At 48.6% G+C, this 21,923-nt stretch overlaps 2 protein-coding genes across 5 annotated transcripts in view; one reads left to right on the top strand and one right to left on the bottom strand.

Annotated features, from left to right (window-relative positions):
* Nucleotides 1-21,923, top strand: part of LOC310747938 (tigger transposable element-derived protein 1-like) — a 943,100-nt gene that overhangs the window by 595,068 nt on the left and 326,109 nt on the right. The gene's annotated exons all lie outside the window — the stretch shown is intronic.
* Nucleotides 639-11,470, bottom strand: LOC310747965 (glucose-6-phosphatase catalytic subunit 1-like). 3 transcript variants are annotated; one of them, XM_083583439.1, is made up of 7 exons: nucleotides 11,172-11,457; nucleotides 9,634-9,662; nucleotides 8,737-8,846; nucleotides 8,539-8,644; nucleotides 4,682-4,797; nucleotides 1,037-2,310; nucleotides 639-808 (listed from the first exon to the last, which is right to left on the bottom strand). In XM_083583439.1, exons 2-6 carry the CDS (start codon nucleotides 9,645-9,647, stop codon nucleotides 1,802-1,804), a joined length of 855 nt encoding a protein of 284 aa, XP_083439565.1. In that variant the 5' UTR covers nucleotides 9,648-9,662; nucleotides 11,172-11,457; the 3' UTR covers nucleotides 639-808; nucleotides 1,037-1,801. The 3 variants fall into 3 exon arrangements, with proteins under 3 accessions (XP_083439565.1, XP_083439563.1, XP_083439564.1); XM_083583437.1 differs by lacking the exon at nucleotides 9,634-9,662 and having other exon boundaries at nucleotides 11,172-11,470; XM_083583438.1 differs by lacking the exons at nucleotides 639-808; nucleotides 9,634-9,662 and adding an exon at nucleotides 821-1,011 and having other exon boundaries at nucleotides 1,551-2,310; nucleotides 11,172-11,470.

Consider the following 21,923-nt stretch of genomic DNA (forward strand, 5'->3'; position numbering starts at 1 on the left):
AGTTCGGAAGCACGCCAAAGTGCAAGTAGATAAATAGGTACCGCTCCAGTGGGAAGGTAAACAGCGTTTCCGTGCGCTGCTCTGGTTCGCCAGAAGCTGCTTAGTCATGCTGGCCACATGACCCGGAAGCTGTACGCCGGCTCCCTCGGCCAATAAAGCGAGATGAGCGCCGCAACCCCAGAGTCGGTCACAACTGGACCTAATGGTCAGGGGTCCCTTTACCCTTTACCTTTACTACTGTCCGCCAGAGTTTTCTTGCTAACCTAGAAGTTGTTGAATACAGTGGTACCTCGGGTTAAGAACTTAATTCGTTCTGGAGGTCTGTTCTTAACATGAAACTGTTCTGAACCTGAAGCACCACTTTAGCTAATGGGGCCTCCTGCTGCCGCCACGCGATTTCTGTTCTCATCCTGAAGCAAAGTTCTTAACCTGAGGTACTATTTCTGGGTTAGCAGAATCTGTAACCTGAAGCATCTGTAACCTGAAGTGTCTGTAACCCGAGGTACCACTGTATGTGACTTTGTTTCTTGAGCAATATGACAGTGCACTGATTCATTTCCCGGAAAGTTTGCTTAGGGTTGCAGTAAAAGACATCCTTTAACATAAGAAAGCCATCCACCCACCTGTACCAGAGAGACTTGGGTCTTCTACCTATATTGTGCCAGTGGAAAATATATTAGGAATAATCATCCATAAAACTCACAAGACTAAATCAGGACAGAGGGCAAAATGCAGATACCTAAGACTGAAGTGAGATGACAAAAAGGAAAGACTGAGACTTGTGGCTGGTAGAGGAATACAGTGGTACCTCAGGTTAAGTACTTAATTTGTTCCGGAGGTCCGTTCTTAACCTGAAACTGTTCTTAACCTGAAGCACCACTTTAGCTAATGGGGCCTCCTGCTGCCGCTGTGCCGCCGGAGCACGATTTCTGTTCTCGTCCTGAAGCAAAGTTCTTAACCTGAAGCACTATTTCTGGGTTAGCGGAGTCTGTAACCTGAAGCGTATGTAACCTGAGGTACCACTGTAGAGACAAACAAGGAGAAGCGTGTATACATTCAAAGTGAGAGACAGGAAGAAACCCAAGAGAAGGCACCAGAACAGAGAGCAGAAAGAACAATCGGTTGCAGCAAAAACTACTGTTGAATGCCCAAGATAACCCCAGCTCGCTTTAAAACGGAAAGGAACTTCATCTATCTCTCTGTTCAAGTTTGGACTCTGAAGATTTTTTTTCACAACACACATTTACACCTGTCACCGTACGGCTGGGAGAGAACCTTGCCTGTAATCCTGGAGATCCGCTGCCAGTCTAGACGGACCAACTGTATGGTTTGATGTCAGGCAGCTTTCTATGCACAGTGGTACCTCGGGTTAAGTACTTAATTCGTTCTGGAGGTCCGTTCTTAACCTGAAACTGTTCTTAACCTGAAGCACCACTTTAGCTAATGGGGCCTCCTGCTGCCGCCGTGCCGCCAGAGCACGATTTCTGTTCTCATCCTGAAGCAAAGTTCTTAACCTGAAGCACTATTTCTGGGTTAGCGGAGTCTGTAACCTGAAGCGTATGTAACCCGAGGTACCACTGTATCTGTCCTTGCTGCTGTTCCTGCTTGGATGTCAGAATGCTCTTGATGCTAACCTGGGGGAGCTCGTATTCATCGATGTGCAGAGGAGCTCAGTTCCATCTCCCACAAGAGAGTTGGCAACGTTCCTAGGTTTTGTAAAGCTTTAGCCCCGAGTCCTGAGGGCCCTTGCAAGAGCTGGAACAGGAGAACCACGTCCAAGGTGTTCCAAACTTTCTGCCCCCTATGCGTCTTTCTTTGCCTGCCGGAAGAGCCAGGAGATGCAGTAGGGGATCAGCGCCACAGCACAGATGTGAGCGCAGGTGTTCCTGCAGAAGGAGAGGATGTAGAAGAGGATTTCCCTGTCGGTGGGCAGCTCGAAGGAATCAAACAGGTGCAGGACAGACAGGGAGCAAACGATGCAGCTGAGGCGGAAGGCCAGCCACTGCCTTTGCTTCCCTTTGCAGCTCTGCGCGTACATTGGAGAGTTGAGGCCCAGCCCCAGGCCCAACAAGATGCCCAGGTTGCGAAGCAGGCTGGCAAAGGGCGTTGTGTCGATATGGACCCACTCTGGCCGCTCGCACCACCTGTGGGCCTTCTCCAGCGTCCACAGGAGGTCCACCCCCAGCATCTTGAGCAGCAGGTAGAAGCCCAGGGCAAAGCCAAAGAGGAAGAAAGTGGTGCCCACGTATCTCCTCAGGCTGGCGTTGTAGATGGAGCGGACGTGCTCAAAGAACACTGCCACCAGCATCCCTGAGGAGGGGGGAAACCATTCTGTTTAGTTGGAATATCCACAAATGCATCCACGCAACGCCTCTCCTGTCAGTGTTGTTGACACAGGGCTGAGTGAGAAGGTTTGTGAGTTGAACTTTAGAGAATAAGCAGTTGGCCATTTAGTGCATCAAAGCACTGGTTATCAAACCCTATGTGTGGCCCATCTGTGTCTCCTTGAACCTGGACATGAGGTGCACACAAGGTCCTAAAAAGGTAAAGGGACCCCTGACCATTAGGTCCAGTCGCGACCGACTTTGGGGTTGCACGCTCATCTCGTTTTATTGGCCGAGGGAGCCGGCGTACAGCTTCTGGGTCATGTGGCCAGCATGACTAAGCCGCTTCTGACGAACCAGAGCAGCGCACGGAAACGCCGTTTATCTTCCCGCCGGAGAGGTACCTATTTATCTACTTGCACTTTGACGTGCTTCCAAACTGCTAGGTTGGCAGGAGCAGGGACTGAGCAACGGGAGCTCACCCCGTCGCGGGGATTCGAACCACCGACCTTCTGATCGGCAAGTCCTAGGCTCTGTGGTTTAACCCACAGCGCCACCCGTGACCCACATGAGGTGCCCCCAAGGGTCCTATCTCTCCTCTATAAATCAAAAAGCAGAACTTCACTTCCTCTCGTTTTACTTTTTCTCTCTTGTCCATATTCACACACACACACACACACACACACACACACACACACACACACACCAGGGCAGCAGTACCAGTGTTAGCTGGTGCCCACTCGTACTGGTAGGCCTGAGGGCAGGAAGACCAACAGTAGCCAGAGCCAAATGGCAGACCGAGCCCTAGTTTAGCCTCCAACCTCCTCCTCCTGGCTAACATTCATCATAGCTCAGTTGGTAGAGCATGAGATCCCTGATGTGGGTTCAAGCCCCACATTGGGCGAAAGATTCCTGTGTTGCAGAGGGTTGGACTAGATGACTCATAGGTCCCCTTCCAATTCTACAATTCTATGACTTCTACAACCACATCACTGAAACCGAGGAAGGTGCCCCAGCCGACACCAGGATTGGCAATAAGGAAGAAAGGTGATGGGGTGGTAGTGGCAGCTGACTGGTGCCAGCCTGAGGTGGGTGGGCCAGTGCCCCATTCCCCAGATGGACCAGCCTCCACCAAGTCCCTTTCTTCCCAGCCACTAGCCAGGTTCCCTGACAATGCACTTGAGGCCAGAGCCCACCAAGGCTGCCACATAAGCCATCCTTTTAACCAGAATATCGCCATACTGGATATTCCTCTTCAGAGACTCATTTTGTTGGGAGAGTTTAACCCAAGCTCCTGTCGCAAGGCAGGATAGCCCACTTGGTGCCCCTTTTATATTGGAACATCCAACTCAGTTGCACTAAGGTTAGGCTTGCTTTATCGGCAATTTACTGCCAAAAGGAAAAAACCACACACAATAAAACAATAAAATCAGATAAACATTATAAAGAGCTGGTTTATCAGTACAATGTGATGTCATTGGCACTGCCCAAATTCCCAGGAAAACAAAAATAATTTGTGTGGTGCCAAAGGAATGGCGCCAGGCAGTGTCCCTGGGGAGAGCATTATACAGCAGTGGTTGCGGATTATTCCTACAAGCAAAGCATGCCACACATATCACAGCAGAGAGCAAGGTTACAAGTCACCAACAACAATATTCAATTTGGCTGGGGCAAAATTATTTCCTCCTGACTCCAGTCAAAGATCAACCTGGATCCAAGGTTGCTGGTTCAATCCCCAGATGGGACAACTGCATATACGTCCATTGCTGGGCGTTTGACTCCTTTGGGTCTCTCTCATCCCTATGAGTCTGTGAGCCACAGCTGGCAATCTAGGCTGCCTCCATCCCCTCCCCAGGACAAATGTTAGCAACATGCATATCGTTTGACTCTATAATAGCATAATAATAATAATTTATTATTTATACCCCGCCCATCCGGCTCAGTTTCCCCAGCCACTCTGGGCGGCTTCCAACAAAATATTAAAATACAATAGTCTGTTAAACATTAAAAGCTTCCCTAAACAGGGCTGCCTTCAGATGTCTTCTAAAAGTCTGGTAGTTTTTCTCTTTGACATCTGGTGGGAGGGCATTCCACAGGACGGGTGCCACTACCGAGAAGGCCCTCTGCCTGGTTCCCTGTAACTTGGCTTCTCGTAGTGAGGGAACCGCCAGAAGGCCATCGGAGCTGGAGCTCAGTGTCCGGGCAGAACGATGGGGGTGGAGATGCTCCTTCAGGTCTACCAGACCGAGTCCAGTACACACGCACCACCTAACTGTCTTCTGTTTCTAGTGAATAAAGGCCTTTTCACTGGTGCACAGAAATTTCGTTGTGCAGCTAAAAGCCTAGGAAAAACTCACCCGAGATCACACCTGAGATCACTTGGTGTGGGAAGTGTGCAGCGAGGAAGACTCTAGATAAGCAGACGCAGACCTGCACAGTCCAGAATCCCGCCCAGAGGAGACCACGCAGACACCTGGGAATGAGGGGGACTTGTTTAGATCAGAGCAAAAGCAGGAATTATCTTACCATACCACCATCTGAATCAGCGGTTCTCAACCTGTGGGTTCCCAGATGTTGTTGGACTACAACTCCCATCATCCCTGAGCTCTGGCCTTGCTAGCTAGGGGTGATGGGAGTTGGACTACAACAACATCTGGGGGCCCACAGGTTGAGAAAGGCTGATCTAAATCTTTGAGATCTAGAGCCACGATTCCTCTCTCTCTCTCTCTCTTGCTGAGGAAAAGATTGCCTTGCTTGAGAAAGCCAGTTCTGTAGCCACAGAGTCAGCGAATGTCAGGCTTCAGAGAATTCTGTCCCTCCCCCAGTGGCAGCCAAGAAGCAGAGAAATCAGGAGTTCTTACCAAGTAATATATTCAATAGTCACAGAGAGAGACAAAGGAATGCGGTCTCCCCTAGATAATGGCGTTGCTCCAAGTAAAGTCCCACCCCCTACGTCTCTCCTATTCTACATCACCCCGTGTCGGCTAATAGATTTCTGCGTCTGAGCTTTTTGTTCTACTACCCTTAATGCTCGTCTGGTCCTGGGAAAGGGGGGTCAGGAATGCTTTCCAAAGACACTGAGTCTGTCAGCTGTCTCTCCCCTGGTGCTGCTTCTTCCTGCTGCTCCCCCAATATTTCCCAGCTTCTCCCCTCTGCAGCCTCTGAACTGTGACCTTCTGCAAACCACTGTTCTAAATCTATACTGTCCTCCTGTTCTCGGGAGGTTCAGGAGAAAGGGAGCACCCTCCCCATTCCTCCTCAGTCCAGCCCCTGACAGCAAACTTGTCTCCCACAACCACTGCGGTCAAAGGCTGCATCCCACAATTTGTGTGAATTTACCATGGGATGGTTTCAAGATGATCTACTCAACAGACCCTTCATAAAGCAGGTATAGGGGACCTTATTCCTCTCTATGTTGCTGGACTACAGCATTCCCTCACCATTGCCCAAGCTGGCTGTGGGAGGAGGGGTACAGCAAGATGTCTCGAGACTCACTCATCCTGCTCATAAATACCGTATTTTTCGTTCCATAGGACGCTCCGTCCCATAGGACGCACCTACTTTTTTTGGGGGGGGGGGAATAAAGGAAATTTTTTTTCCCTTTATTTCCCCCCCAAAACCAGGTCGGGGAACAGTGGGATGGCAGCGCTGCGCTTCCCCGCTGTCCCCCGAGCTTGTGGGGCTGGCCGATGTCTGCCGGGCGCGAGGGGCGCTCTGCTTCAGGGTGCCCCACGCGCCGGGCGGCAGGCTGCGGACACCTGCACGAAGCATGGGGCGTCCTCCGGAGGGCACCCCGTGCTCCGCGCTGCTGGCTGCTGCTCGCAAGCCGTGCACGCCCGGGGGGATCTCCCCCCGGGCGCGCAAGGCTTGCGGACACCTGCGCGAAGCACAGGGCGTCCTCCGGAGGGCACCCCGTGCTCCGTGCTGCAGGCTGCCGCCTGCAAGCCTTGCGCGCCCAGGGGAACTCCCCCTGGGCGCGCAAGGCTTGCGGATAGCTTCCTGGAGCCTGGAGAGCGAGAGGTGTCGGTGCGCACCGACGCCTCTCGCTCTCCAGGCTTCAGCAAAAGCCTGCATTCGCCCCATAGGACGCACACACATTTCCCCTTCATTTTTGGAGGGGAAAAAGTGCGTCCTATAGGGCGAAAAATACGGAATTCCCATTATTCCAAAACTGGACAGAATTTCAGTAAGTTGAAATTCAAAGACATGTTGAAGCGAGATGTTGCATAGAAAGGCAATGTAGAGGCTTTAAAAAAATAAACATCCCCCTCTTTTGCAATTATAATTGCAATTATCTTAAATGCTAACTTATCAGGCCTCTGGCCAATTCACCCTGTGGCAGACTGACAGCCTTCATATCCATTTTTCTATATTGTATTGCTATTAACATTGTTATTATTGATTAAATTTGTATATCACCCTTAATCTGCAGATCCCAGGGTGGTTCACAGCATAAAAATACAATATAAAACACATAACATATAATATAAACAATAACAAAACAACCCCCCCCTTTCCCCTACCCCCTCCCATAAACACATTTAAAATGCCACAGATTGCTCAATTGGGGATAAAGGGATGTTTTTTGCCTGGTTCCTAAAGATATGTAATGAAGGCACCAGGTGAGGCTCCCAGGGGAGAGCATTCCACAAATGGGGAGCTACCACTGAAAAGGCCCTGCTCTCGTATTGCCATTCTCTAGATCTCTCATGGAGGAGGCACATGTACAAGGGCCTAAGATTATGATCTCAGGGTCTGGGTAGGTTCATATGGAGAGAGGCAGTCCTTGAGGTATTATGGTCCTGATCCGTTTAAGGCTTTATAGGTCAAAACCAGCACTTTGAATTGAAACTAATAGGCATTCAGTACAGTCCAGCCAGGATCTGTGTAATCTACTCAAACTGTCTTGCCCTGGTGAGCAACCTGGTCGCTGAATTCTGCACCAGCTGACGTTTCCGAGTCGTCTTCAAAGGCAGCCTTACATATAACGTCTTGCAGTAATCTAACCTTGATGTTACAAGAGCGTAGACTATAGAAGTTACGTTATCCCTGTCCAGGTGAGGCATAGCTGGGCCACCAGTCGAAGCTGATGGAAGGCACTCCGAGCCACTAAGTCCACCTGAGCCTCAAGTGACAGCAAAGGACCCAGAAGCATCTCCAAACTGTGTACCCACTCCTTCAGAGGGAGCGTAACCCCATCAGGAGCAGGCAAACTCCCATCCATCTGGTCTAGGGAATCACCCATCAACAGTATTTGCACTAGATTGTTATCACACCCTGGGGGCAGCAGTTCTTGTCTCCCTGGAAGTATGGAGGAGCAAAGTTGTCCTGAGATGCTCTCCTGTTGAGATAGCATCACATTGTCTTCCTAAAAGTAAGGTCCCAGATGTTCTGAACCTCTGAGACCTGCATGTATAGGGTGGTATACTAATACAAATACTGATGGTTCTAGTTGCAGGTAGGTAGCCGTGTTGGTCTGTCGTAGTCAAAACAAAAAATAAAATACCGTATTTTTTGCTCTATAAGACTCACTTTTTCCCCTCCTAAAAAGTAAGGGGAAATGTGTGTGCGTCTTATGGAGCGAATGTAGGCTGTGCAGCTATCCCAGAAGCCAGAACAGCAAGAGGGATTGCTGCTTTCACTGCGCAGCGATCCCTCTTGCTGTTCTGGCTTCTGAGATTCAGAATATTTTCTTGTTTTCCTCCTCCAAAAACTAGGTGCGTCTTGTGGTCTGGTGCGTCTTATAGAGCGAAAAATACGGTAAAGTAATAAAATAAAATAAAATAAAATCAGAAATAGACTGGAAAGAGAAGTTGCTGAGTTGCAACTTATTACCAAACTTAAAACCATGGAGAGACTTGGCCTGAATAGAGACGTTGGATTCTTATCTCATTATACATGATAAAGCTATTTTTAGCCATCACACCCCTTGCTTTTTCCTGTTAGACCAATTGCAGTCATTAACAGGTTTACCACACCAATCAGCCAATCACCCATTCCCACCACCCTTCTGAGTAATACCCCTCCCCACCCACTCACTATATATAAGGGTCTGGTGACTTCTGTTTCGGTGTATCTGAAGAAGTGTGCATGCACACGAAAGCTCACACCAATAAGAAACTTCGTTGGTCTCTAAGGTGCTACTGGGAGGAATTTTTATTTTTATTTTGTTAATAGTGATGGTGATGGTGCAGGTTGAGAGCAGGGGCCTCACCTGGCAGCCAAGGTCTCTTTCTGCAGCGGCAAGAGTTGCGACAGCAGGGATGTCACCATGACATAGTAGACCCCAGAAGACCCCATGGCGTGACCAGAGGGGCTGCCTGGAGGGGAGAGACACAAGTGTAAATGAAAGGGGGAGGTCTTATAGCCACTTAAAGAAAGCACAGGGAGGAGGGGGCAGGTTCAATCTCACCTGGACCAGTTTCGCAGGTGATGGGAAACTGCTGGATCACAGGGCGTGTTGCGGTGCCATAGTAATCGGTCTCGTGTACCCACCAGTAGGGTCTCTGTCCAAACAGGATCCTGTAAGGAGGGAAGATTAAGGAGTGGTGGCTGGGCCCCCAGAAACCGGAAGATGTCAGTCACTGCCTATTCCAGCTGCCTCAGTAAATGCATCTCAGAAGAAAAACAAAAATCTAGCCTTCCATGTTTTCAGAGTAATAACAAACTTGCAGGGAATCCTACTGTTAAAGGCTTCAGGAACTGGAAAAGACTGGTGTGATTATTTTGTACTCAAGACTTCTAGTTCCCAGCCACATTTCCTCTCCCTCCCTCTTCCTCTTATAACCATTCACATTTAATTAATATTGCTTTCATTTCTAATTCCTTGCTACAGTTTTTAATTCCTGATTTTATTTATTGAGATCTTTTAAATTTGAAAAAATACCTTTATTATGAGTTGCCTGTGCTTCTTTTTGTTGTCCTTAGATGGTTTTTAAAATTCTTTGAAAGCCCTTTGAATAGTATTTTAATAGAAAAGTAGTCTATCCATGTTTAAAAACCATCAAACAAATATCAGAAATCTGAATCGCCAATCCACGATGAAGCGATTTTCATTTAATTCTACAAAATAAAACTACATTTTGCAAAAAGAAGAAAAAGGGAGGGGAGGGAGAGGAAAAAAGGAGGAAAATCAAAGAAAATTATGTACATTTGGCTACTTCTTAAGTTAATCACAATCCCATGATTTGCTTTTTTAGGGCAAATTCTTGAAATGGAGGATTCATAGAATCGCAGTGTTTGAAAGTACCAAAGATAATTCAGTCTCCTTCCTGACACAAAGGCAAAACTTCTCCCCAGAGCCACTTACAATGTCCAGACCATGCCATGGGAAAGCACCTACAGAACAAATAAATTATTCCATGTTACTCAAGCAACTGAACCAAGGAGGGCTTCCTTTCCAAAAAGAAAAAGGAAAAAGAAAGCTTGGTTACCCCACAACTGGCCTGGCCCTTGCTGCCGGACGGAGAAGTCAAACTCCCAGTCCAGTTTCCGACGAAGGTTTTAAAACGTAAATCGAATTGGTAACTAGGCAAGGCGCAGCTTATAAGATGCAGCAGGTACATAAGAGCTCTAAATCAGGGGTCAGGAAACTTTTTCAGCCATGGGTCGGTCCACTATCCCTCAGACCATGTGGTGGGCCGGACTATATTTTTTGGGGGGGAAATGAATGAATTCCTATGCCCCACAAATAACCCAGAGATGCATTTTAAATAAAAGCACACATTCTACTCACGTAAAAACATGCAGATTCCCGGAACGTCCGCGAGCCGGATTGAGAAGGCGATTGGGCTGCATCCGGCCCCCGGGCCTTAGTTTGCCTACCCCTGCTCTAGATAGACGGCTAAACCCAAGCTAATATGTTGACATGTGGATCCAACAAGCAACATGCCCCCTGCATCTTCCTTTTGAATAGCAGGAAGGGCACAGCAAATGGGCATGGAATGGGTTGAGTTTGCTAGGTCTGTTCATACCCATGCCAGCGTCCTTGGAGATGGAGGTTTTGTCAGAAGCAACTGAGCACCCAATTTACTCTCAGTTTCCTCCCCATAAGCTCCTTACTAACAGGAGGAGGCACCAGAGATGTAAGACTTGGGGTGTCTGATGCCACAAGGGCAGAACACTCCTTTGCCAACCTCCTTGACTCCAGTTCCTCTGGATCTAGCTCTCCACACACTTGACTGCTAGCCTGCTCCTCAGCCTCGGACACTTTTTGGGATCCCAAATCTACCTCCTGCACCCCGGCGTCGTCCAGCTCTAACTCCCCAAGCCCCTCCCAATCCTCTTCAGGATTCGACTATCTCCTTCATGACTCCTCACACCCCAGGGGATGACTGTGGGTGGTCAGCAAAGCAGGGAATTCATTCTGTGAGTGCTCAAAGGCATTCTTTGGGAGAGGATTCATATGAAATGCAAAGCTGTGATTTAGCACTACAAGAATGGGCCTGGAAAGAGACCTGCATGCTTGCTCCTGCCCCTTTCCTCTCCACACAAGCTCAGCTTAATTAGCTCCTTCTTAGTTTGGGTCAAACCATAGTTTGCCGTCACATCTGAACCAGTAAACTATGGTTTGCTCTGGCCCTGAAAAACAGCGTCAAAATCTGGACAACGGGGTTCTTTTTATAATATCAAGCCAAGCTTTGACATTATGTTCAGACCAAACCTAAATTGCTACTTTGCATAGTCCTGGAAAACAGTGTCCAGGACAGAGTCCTGGCTCAGGTTAAGAACTAGGACTACAGGGAATGGGGAGGGGAGCCACTGTGGTCTCTGGGCAATATGACTGAGAGGAGAACTTGTTCCTGACCCCCAAATGGGGTGATCAGGATTCTTAGACTTCACGCTCACCACTTGAAAACCAGGTTCAACCAATCGCCGATCACAGCCACCCAGATGAGTCGGATTCCCACTTCCTCCTTCAGCTGGAACCAGATGGGGAAGAAGACAAAGAAAGTAGTTTTGAGGTCAGCGACTGTGGAGATGAAAATAAACCAGTCCTGGTAGCCCATGAAGTTCTCCTGGAGGTAGCTGGTGGCCTGGACCCCTGCGCTGTGCAGAAGGTCCATGGTGCAACTTCAGCAGGGATTGTCTTCTCCCACCTTCGCTCTTGCTCGTTTCCCTAGCCACTGAGCCTTTATTGTATCCGAAACCCCTGATCTTTGAGCCTTAACTGCCTCCCCTCTCCAAAAAAATATTGACAGAGGCTGCAACATGAAGCAAAGTGTGTGTTTGTTTGCACGAGTCAGTGCTCCTGTTTTAGAGGGCATTGCTGCACCACTCACTCAGAACTACTTAAATGTCATTTCCTCTGGAACCCAAGTTTTATTTAATAGTATTCTCAGCGTACTCACTGAATTACAATTCACAGGACTTTTGGGGGAAAGCCGTGACAGTTAAATATAATAATGTCTCTTTCTGGAGAAATTAGCAAGACAGCGAGAGCTGACAAATCACCTTAACTGCCATAGAGTTTCTGCGCAGTGCATGGGTCTAAGCCAGTGATGGCCAAACTCAGCCCTCTAGCTGTATTTTTGACTACAACTACCATCATCCCTAGGGACGCGGGTGGCGCTGTGGGTTAAACCACAGAGCCTAGGACTTGCCGATCAGAAGGTTGGCAGTTCGAATCCCCGCGACGGGGTGAGCTCCCGTTGCTCGGTCCCAGCTCTTGCCAACCTAGCAGTTTGAAAGCACATCAAAGTGCAAGTAGATAAATAGGTACCACTCCGGCGGGAAGGTAAATGGCGTTTCTTTGCGCTGCTCTGATTCACCAGAAGCGGCTTAGTCATGCTGGCCACATGACCCGGAAGCTGTACGCCGGCTCCCTTGGCCAATAAAGCGAGATGAGCGCCGCAACCCCAGAGTCACGACTGGACCTAATGGTCAGGGGTCCCTTTACCTTTACCATTATCCCTAGCTAACAGGACCAGTGGTCAGGGATGATGGGAACTGTAGTCCCAAAACAGCTGGAGGGCCGAGTTTGGCCATCACTGGTCTAAACCATCAGCTACCTACAGGAGATGATGATAAGAATAACAATAACAATTTAAAAACCAGTCTAAGTTTGTAACGTAGGTTGGCCCGAGGGTCTCTTCTCTTTGTTGAGTCCATAAAAGGGCTTCGTGGCTGGACATTTTTGCACAAAGGTGGGCTTTGCAGGGGTTGAAATTTTCCTCAGAAGACACTTGAGAGCTTACTGTTTGTGCCTGTTTAGCTCCTTCTGTGCGATCATTGTTTTCCAACGGTGGCTTTTCATCACAACATTATCCCGGCTGCTCACATTGACAATGTTACAAGACCAAGATTTGACACTGGGGCAAAGCTAGTTCAGAGTGAAGATGAATAAAGTTCATTCAGAGTGAGAGTAAATGAAGATGATTCGGAGTGAGGGCAATGCTTTCTCTGTCATACTTCCCTCGTTTTGGGTGGGCAATGGATGGAGTGGGGTGGTGCTTGCCCTGAATGCACGTTGAGCACAAGAGCAAGGAAGGAGCAAGGAGCCCTACTGCAGCAGCTGCCTAGCACCCAAATAATGAAGTAACTTCTCCACCTATAGATCCCACCTTCTCCACCATAGTGGTCACTCATAAGATGGTCAGAATTTTGCTGCTGTTCACAGCTCTCTCCCCTTCCAAACCGCAAAAAAGTGAGCCCCCTTTTTCAAGCAGGGAGTCTTCCTCTTCATCTGTTTACCTAGGTCTCTTTCTTTACTTATAGATGGAGAAAGAAAGAAATGGGACTACCAGGAGGAAAGGCAGACCTTTCCGCAGTGTTATGATGGGATGAAGCAGGAAGCCTTGTCAGGGAAGAGCGATATGAGGCGTGTCCCAATTTTCCCGTAGAAGGTTGGGAGGGTTTTATGAAAAAGGAAGTGTTGAGCCATTAAAGATGTGCACAGGGCCAGCTTGGAAGCATGTGGGGATACAAGGTGAGATCTCGGAAGCCGGTGGTGTGTGGAGGCATTAAATAATAATAATAATAACAACAACAACAACAACAATAATAATAATAATAATAATAATAATAATAACTTATTATTTATACCCCGCCCATCTGTCTTCTAAAAGTCTGGTAGTTGTTTCTTTTACATCTGGTGGGAGGGCGTTCCACAGGGCAGGTGCCACTACCGAGAAGGCCCTCTGTCTGGTTCCCTGTAACTTTGCTTCTCGCAGGGAGGGAACCGCCAGAAGGCCCTCCGCGCTGGACCTCAGTGTCCAGGTAGAACGATGGAGATGGAGAAGCTCCTTCAGATATACTGGGCTGAGGCTGTTTAGGGCTTTAAAAGTCAGCCCCAACACTTTGAATTGTGCTCAGAATCGTACTGGGAGCCAATGCAGGTCTTTCATGAAGACATCTGAAGGCAGCCCTGTTTAGGGAAGCTTTTAATGTTTGACGCATTACTGTATTTTAATATTTTGTTGGAAGCCATCCAGAGTGGCTGGGGAAACCCAGCCAGATGGGCGGGGTATAAATAATAAATTATTATTATTATTATTATTAAAGACTGGTGTTATGTGGTCTCGGCGGCCGCTCCCAGTCACCAGTCTAGCTGCCTCATTCCGGATTAGTTGTAGTTTCCGGGTCACCTTCAAAGGTAGCCCCATGTAGAGCACATTGCAGCAGTGGCGTAGCGTGGGGGGTGCAGGGGGGGCGGGCCGCACCGGGCGCAACATCTGGGGTTAGGGCAAATCCATGGGTTAGGGGGCGCAAATCCACGGGTTAGGGGGCGCAAATCCACGGGTTAGGGGGCGCAAATTACTTGCCTTGCCCCGGGTGCTGACAACCCACGCTACGCCACTGCATTGCAGTAGTCCAAGCGAGAGATAGCCAGAGCATGCACCACTCTGGCAAGACAGTCCGCGGGCAGGTAGGGTCTTTGTAGTGACCAAGGCTTCAGTCTTCTGCCTAGTGTGCCCTACACCACTCCATCCCTATAGGAAGCATAATAAAGTTAAAGGTAAAGGGACCCCTGGAAGTTAAGTCCAGTTGCGAACGACTCTGGGGTTGCGGCGCTCATCTCACTTTACTGGCCGAAGAGGCTGACGTTTGTCTGCAGACAGTTTTTCCAGGTCATGTGGCCAGCATGACTAAGCCACTTCTGGCGAACCAGAGCAGCGCACAGAAACGCCGTTTACCTTCCCGCCAGAGCGGTACCTATTTATCTACTTGCACTTTTGACGTGCTTTCGAACTGCTAGGTTGGCAGGAGCAGGGACCAAGCAACGGGAGCTCACCCCATCATGGGGATTCGAACTGCCAACCTTCCAATTGGCAAGCCCTAGGCTCAGTGAGGAAGCATAATAAAATGTGCCAAATAAGCAAGCAGACTCACAAGGACTGAGTTTATATCATTCGTGCAGCATGCTGAATTTAGCTGTGTTTCAGGTGGAAGTTGGGTTTCTTTTTTAAAAGCACAGGGTAAGGTAAAGTAAAGGGACCCCTGACCATTAGGTCCAGTCGTGACCGACTCTGGGGTTGCGGCGCTCATCTCGCTTTATTGGCCGAGGGAGCCGGCGTACAGCTTCCGGGTCATGTGGCCAGCATGACTAAGCCGCTTCTGGCGAACCAGAGAAGTGCACGGAAACGCCATTTACCTTCCCACCGGAGCGGTACCTATTTATCTACTTGCAATTTGACGTGCTTTTGAACTGCTAGGTTGGCAGGAGCAAGGACCGAGCAACAGGAGCTCACCCCATCACGGGGATTCGAACCACCGACTTTCTGATCGGCAAGTCCTAGGCTCTGTGGTTTAACCCACAGTGCCACCCGCGTCCCGCAAGTACATAGGAACAAAAGAAGCTGAATCAGATTACTGGATCCATTGGATCAGAGTTGGGTCCACTGGACAACTCTGCACTGACTGTCTTTCCCCCATATCAACTGGGGGCAATATCTCTAAGGCACCGCAGCATACATATATTTTTGTCCCAGCTCAGAAACTGAAGAGTAAGGGCTGATAAGTAATCTTTCCAGGGCAATTAATTAATTAATCAAGACTCAAAGGGCATGATCTTGCATACATGGAGTTTGAGGAACACATAGCAGAAAGGCATGCAGCTTCCGAGTGAACGAGATCCAAAGTGCAGCCTCCCAAATTATGTGATAAAAGGAAGCAAACAACTGTATTAATGGGCCCACATGGAGAAAGAAATCAGCCCCAGAGGGTAAGGCAGCTGGTGGTGGAGGTTTGTTACAGGCAACCCAAAGTGTCCTGGAAGAAGCAGGGGGCAGGTTTTGAGAATGGGGGCATCCCAGAAATCCCACGTGGTGGGAAAACAGCTCAATAGCTTGCAGAAAGGCATGCTGGGGTCAAGGTTGGCACTCCTGGGAAAGGTGGAAGGTGGCAGGCAGGAAGAGAAGGCAGATAAATAAGAGGGGTCAGAGTTTGAGCTCACCTCTGCCTGTACGCTTACCTATGTTCTTCCGGACAGAGAACAGAGTGTTCTGCTTTGCAAGAGGGCTGTGACCTCTAGCGTGGAAGCTTGTGTGAGCAAGATCTCCCTCCTCTGACAGGCCCCTCCACCTGAAGATTACCGTATTTTTCGTCCCATAGGACGCTCCGTCCCATAGGACACACCTAGTTTTTTGGGGGGGAAATAAAGGAATTTTTTTCCCTTTATTTCCCCCCCAAAACCAGGTCGGGGAAACCAAACCAGGTCGGGGAACAGCGGGATGGCGGCGCTGCGCCTCCCCGCTGTCCCCCGAGCTTGTGGGGCTGGCCAATGTCTGCCCGAAGCGCGGGGTGCTCTGCTACAGCGCGCCCCGCGCTCCGTGCAGCAGGCTGCTATCTGCAGCCTAGGGAGCCCTGCGGGAACTCCCGCAGGGCTCCCCAGGCTGCGGATATCTGCCCGGCGCGAGGGGCGCTTTGCTTCAGGGAGTTCCCGCAGGGCTCCCCAGGCTGCGGATATCTGCCCGGCGCGAGGGGCGCTTTGCTTCAGGGAGTTCCCGCAGGGCTCCCCAGGCTGCGGATGTCTGCCTGGTGCGAGGGGCGCTCTGCTTCAGGGAGTTCCCGCAGGGCTCCCCAGGTGCGGATATCTGCCCGGCGCGAGGGGCGCTCTGCTTCAGGGTGCCCTGCACGCTGGGCGGCAGGCTGCTATCCGCAGCCTAGGGAGCCCTGCAGGAACTCCCGCGGGCTCCCCAGGCTTGCTGATAGCTTCCTGAAGCCTGGAGAGCGAGAGGGGTTGGTGCGCACCGACCCCTCTCGCTCTCCAAGCTTCAGCGAAAGCCTGTATTCGCCCCATAGGACGCACACAGATTTCCCCTTCATTTTTGGAGGGGAAAAAGTGCGTCCTATAGGGAGAAAAATACAGTAAATAGGAGGACTCCCAGGCAAACCCTCGGTTCGTGGTTGCGGTGGGAATTTTCAACAGAAAAAGACCTGAGCTGGACCAGGAGTACGAAGCTAGATCAGAGACCCAGCGGCTTCTTTCTTCCCGCAAAAGGGTCAAAAGCATGCTTTTAAAAAGCAGTTATAGTCAGACAGCACCTTGACCATGCTGCTAGCATTTGTTTGCTACCAAAAGATGTAGCCATGGTCACCAGTTTGAACAGTTTTTAAAAGGGGCTAGATAAATTGATGGAGGATACGGCTATTTTCTGGAATTGCGATGCTCTGTTCACTCAGTTATTATGGTTAATCCCAAAAACACCACAGCTAAATAATTGCACTCCAGTGTTTTCTGTTGTCCCTCTCTCCCTGCCATCTTATTTTTAAATACCAGTTGTGCGTTGAGTAGCCTTTTACATATCAACCGGCAGCAAGTTACTGACCTACCTAATGGGAAGTGTGGTCTGAGTGAAGGCAGTTTGTTTGGTGATGCTTTGCTGCGTTGCACTTCCAATCATAGCTGTCAACTTTTCCCTTTTCTTGTGAGGAATCCTATTCGGAATAAGGGAATTTCCCTTAAAAAAAGGGAAACGTTGACAGCTATGCTTCCAGTGCCTTCCCACCCTCCACTAAAAGAGCATTCGCACCATCTGCCAGTAGCCGTTGATAAAAAAATACAGGGAGAGAAGGACAAACAGAGCCTTTGTGGTTGTGGCACCCAGACTGTGGAACAATTTCCTTACAGGGGTGCCCAAACTTTTTTCAAACAGGGCCAGATTTGCTGAAGTGAACATGTGTGAGGGCCGGCCAGAGTTGTTGGGCTTTTTTTAGGACTGAAGTTGTTGAGTTTTTACAATTTTACCCCAAAGTAAAGGATTTCACCTCAGGACATATACTGCCACAGGGGCAGGGAAGATTAGGCCCCCAAAACGGACTTTGGACATGCCTGCCTTACAGAGATTTGGTTCCCTGCCACTAAATAAAGAGTCATGGATGCTTTAGCTGAGATTCCTACATTGCATGGGGGTTGGACTAAATGACTCTTGAGGTCCCTTCCAACTCTACAACTCTATGATTCTTTTTTTGCCAGACATTTGGTTTATCTTGATTTTGTTTTATGGGGATTTTTAAAATAAGTGTTCCGTTCTAAATGCTTAATGGCTCCATTTTAAAACGCTCCTATTGTATTTGTATTCCATAATTTTGTATGCTGCTTTGGGGGCCTGTTTAAGGCCTAAAAGGCAATGAAGATAGGTAGATAGATGATAGATAGATAGATAGATAGATGATAGATAGATAGATAGATAGATAGATAGATAGATAGATAGATGATAGATAGATACATATCTTTCCTTTATAGGGATATTGTTCTCCTCAATCCTCCTAGTCCTTTCTTCCAGAGAGCCTGTTCATTGAAACATCCTGATTCATCTGTGCACAGTTTTCAAGGTTATATGAGGGTGGTTTGTTAACTATTCCAGACCCTCCAAGAACCCCTATTTTCCAGGGACATTCCCAGATTTACAGAAGTTTCTGATTTGATCTCAGAATGTCCCGCTTTTCCTTAGGACGTCCCTATTTCCATCAGAGAAATGTTGGATGGTATGGAGTTATCTGACCCCTGAGCCTTCTGAAGGCAATCCTGTATAGGGAAGGTTTTTTTTAAAAAAAAGTTTAATGTTTTATTGTTTTTATATATGTTGGACGCTGCCTAGAGTGGCTGGGGGAACCCAGAAAGATGTGTGGGGTATAAATAGTAAAAATTATCCTTATGGAATGGGACGTCCCTATTTTCATCGGAGAAACGTTGGAGCGTACGCACTTTAATTGTCAGACCTGAATTTGCCTGTATGGAAATGAATCATAACCCCCAAAATAATGAGAATCTGGAAGTGCCCTAGTCACTGCATCACACTGGGATCACTGCAAGGCTGAAACCATCAAAATTATTGCTGTAGGCAGCCCTTCTGTCCTGAGTTACATAACATGGCCCCTCCTTGCCTGAAACGGGAATAATACACACCACATGGCAGCAACAAGGAGGGGGAAAAATCGAGTGCTGCATAATTAAATGCAAGTCAGCAATATTTCACGATAGGACACATCAGTTAATGGGAGTAGTTGAAGCTGATTCAGTAGCCAGCGAAAAGATAAATGTTGAAGACAATAGAGTTAAGCATTAACCTGCAGTACTCGACGACCTTTTTCTGTAACGAAAGGGGTGGAGAACCAAGTCGAAATATAACGTGTGTGTCCTTAGGACTTTCGTGCGGAATGCAATTAAGGAACATGAAGTCAGAATTCAGCAAACGAGGAGCTTTTGCTTCTAATTTCCTTTGCTCCGCAACGCCAGGAGGGTTGAGGACCTCCATTCATTTCTGGCACCCAAATTCCTAGACTCAGAAGTCTTTAATTCAAATTCCTAGACTCAGAAATCTTTCCTTTTGCATTTGGGTGTTGGGCTTCCAGTCACAAACGAAATATATCCTCGCAACCCTGACATCTGCCCACCTCTGCCTGAGGTGACACCTGTGTCAGCGCTTATGGTATCTGAAGTTTTTACAGCCCTTGGACCTGGAAATTTATCGATTTCCTAGTAGAGTTTTCTTGCAAAGTGCTGGCAAAGGCCCAGCCCAGTGATTTTCAGTTGCTGAGCGCAACAGTGTCCTTTGGTGTGCAAAAGTAGATGCGCGAATCACAGGTACAGAGCCCTAATTTCTTGTGGCCCTCGGCCTCCTTTAGATGCAAGTGAAACATGGCGGAAAGGAGTTCGTACCCCTCAACTGTCCCGCTTTAAGAAGAGGGAGAGGTAAAGGGTACCTCATCCAGTTTGGGTAAGTCACCCACCTATGGTTGGGCCAAGGCATTTTGCCGCCTGAAGCAAAGGGCAAGAAGTCGCCTCCTCCTAGTCCCATTCCAGGTGCAAACAGTTCAACAGACACATTGAATTTTATTTCCTCATCCTTCACTGCATCCTGAGGGTGCCGGGCAGTTTGCATAGCACACACTGAACCGCACTCTGCTTGTTGCCCTTGAATATTTGCCACCCGAGGCAGCTGCCTCACTCTGCCTCATGGTAGGGCTGGACCCTGCAACTCACCCCTGGCTTCGGCCACACGTACCACCATCATGCATCTTCTGACATATTGCCTGTGAGGGAATGCTGCCCGGTTCAGATTTTGAAATGGGGTGCCAACTTGAATAAAATATTGGGGGGGGCAGGTAGGCCTGCCCCACAAAATCAATCACATGGTGCGAGACACACACGCCATTTGAATGGCAATGCTCATCAACTGGGGTGGGGGGTAGCGCCTTCAATTATTTTATTGGTGGGGAGTTGGCTCCTATATTTCAAATCTAGTCCCTGCTCCACTCCTACATCACTTTCCTGTTTTGAAAATGGTCAAGAATACATTGTATATTTGGAAAGTTATGAGGCTTGCTGACCTTCATCTTGATCATTTTATAAGCCTTTTATGTTTCTGGCTATCAAGGGGGGAAGTTAGTTGTCAGGGAACTGACATCGGAGCCAGAGGCGGAGGCAAGGCTCCCAAGTGATGCTGGAGAAGGGCCCAGCAGGGAGAGAGGTAGCTCATCCGCTGGGGAAGGAAATCAGCGTAACACCAGGGATAAAGGGGGGCAGATGGGGGAATCGGCGAGAGGGCTCCAGGACTCCTCGCTGGAGACCAGCGGGGAGAGCACGGGTCCTCCGCTGCCCACACCCACCCTGCGCAGAAGACTTCCGCGCAGGGAAAGTAGGCGTAGACTTGGCGTCAAAGAACTTCTTTGCTGGAAGAAGTTCAAGAAACGCCCACTGACGGATTCTGCTAGCGACTGAACAGCCACGAAGTGAATGGCTGTCCAGACAGAAAAGGTTTAACCAGGCAACCTAGCCCAGAGTGGCGGTAACTTACGCACGAGCAACCCCTAAAACCATTACATTAGTATATTTATATTTGTGCACCAACAGCAACTGCTTTTTAAGGCATTTCCCCGGCTATGGAACAGAGACTCGGCGCAATGCATTTTTCCTCACATACGTCCTCGTCTGGGTCTTGAAAATCCTCTCTGTGGCATTGCCTCCCTCCTTCTTGGGAACTCTGTGTCCCTGTTTATTGTGGTATTTGCTCTGCCGCCTCCTACATTTTTCACATCTCCCCTGGGATGGCTGTGATAGCTTGCCACAGGAAAAAAATATGTGGAGAATTCTGTGATTTTAGCTGGATTTCACAGTGATCTTACAGACATGCACACCACAAAAGGAGTAGCTGCAAAGGCCGTCCTACATACTCTAACTCAAGCCTTACTTTAGACGGGGGATTTGGGGGGGGCAGTGTTTTGTTTTTTTATGTGCTACATCTCTGCTTACAAGGTTTCCACATGCAACTCAGACACCGTGTTCAATTCGGGGAGACCTGGGACTTGAGTCTAATGTGGCAGCTTTTAGCAGACGGACGTTTACTGCCAGCTGTGTTATACGGGGAACGTTCTCCCTGAAAAGAAAACAAGTCAGTCTAAACCCACCCACCCCCAACGTAAAGTACCATATTTTTCGCTCTATAAGACGCACAAGACCACAAGACGCACCTAGTTTTTGGAGGAGGAAAGCAAGAAAAAAAGTATTCTGAATCCCAGAAGCCAGAACAGCAAGAGGGATTGCTGCGCAGCGAAAGCAGCGATCCCTCTTGCTGTTCTGGCTTCTGGGATAGCTGCGCAGCCTGCATTCGCTCCATAAGACGCACACACATTTCCCCTTACTTTTTAGGAGGGAAAAAGTGAGTCATATAGAGCGAAAAATACTGTATTTGCAAAGGATTATTCTATTGCAGGGCTATCCGAGTGACCCCACCCTCTGCTATTGCAATATAAGAACTGGCAAGGGAATTTTCCCCCATGTTTACAAATGTGAGATAAATCACATTTTCCGTATAAAATAAGACCCAAGTTTGAAAGAGGGCGAACTTCTGCTACTTGTCATTCTTTGTTCATTGTGGGTGGATTGCTGCTGCACAGAATCACAGATATTTCTACTGGTGGTAGGATTTTGTTGATTTGAGTGTGTTAAGCTTACTGTCGTGTCAATGGCTTTCTTTGTACGTTACTCGTTTCTTTACCCCCCTGCCTGTGGCGGTACCGCTTCTCCCAGTGCCCACCATTTTGAGCCACCCAAATGCACCACTGGGAAATATGTCAAATTTTATTATGAGCCAACTTGTTAATGCAATTGGTTCATCTATCCACTGTGACTGTGGCTTGTGTCAGACAGTGAATCCC

This window comes from Podarcis filfolensis, assembly GCF_964270895.1.
Source record: "Podarcis filfolensis genome assembly, chromosome: 13".
Lineage (NCBI taxonomy): Eukaryota > Metazoa > Chordata > Lepidosauria > Squamata > Lacertidae > Podarcis > Podarcis filfolensis.

Excerpts from the sequence above, each read along its gene's own strand:
- LOC310747965 (XM_083583437.1), bottom strand. The coding sequence starts at position 11,389 with ATGGACCTTCTGCACAGCGCAGGGGTCCAGGCCACCAGCTACCTCCAG. Across the intron at positions 8,847-11,171 it reads TTGAACCTGGTTTTCAAGTG|GATCCTGTTTGGACAGAGAC; the intron begins GTGAGCGTGAAG and ends CCCTCCTTACAG. Across the intron at positions 4,798-8,538 it reads AAAGAGACCTTGGCTGCCAG|GTGTCTGCGTGGTCTCCTCT; the intron begins GTGAGGCCCCTG and ends CCTCATTCCCAG.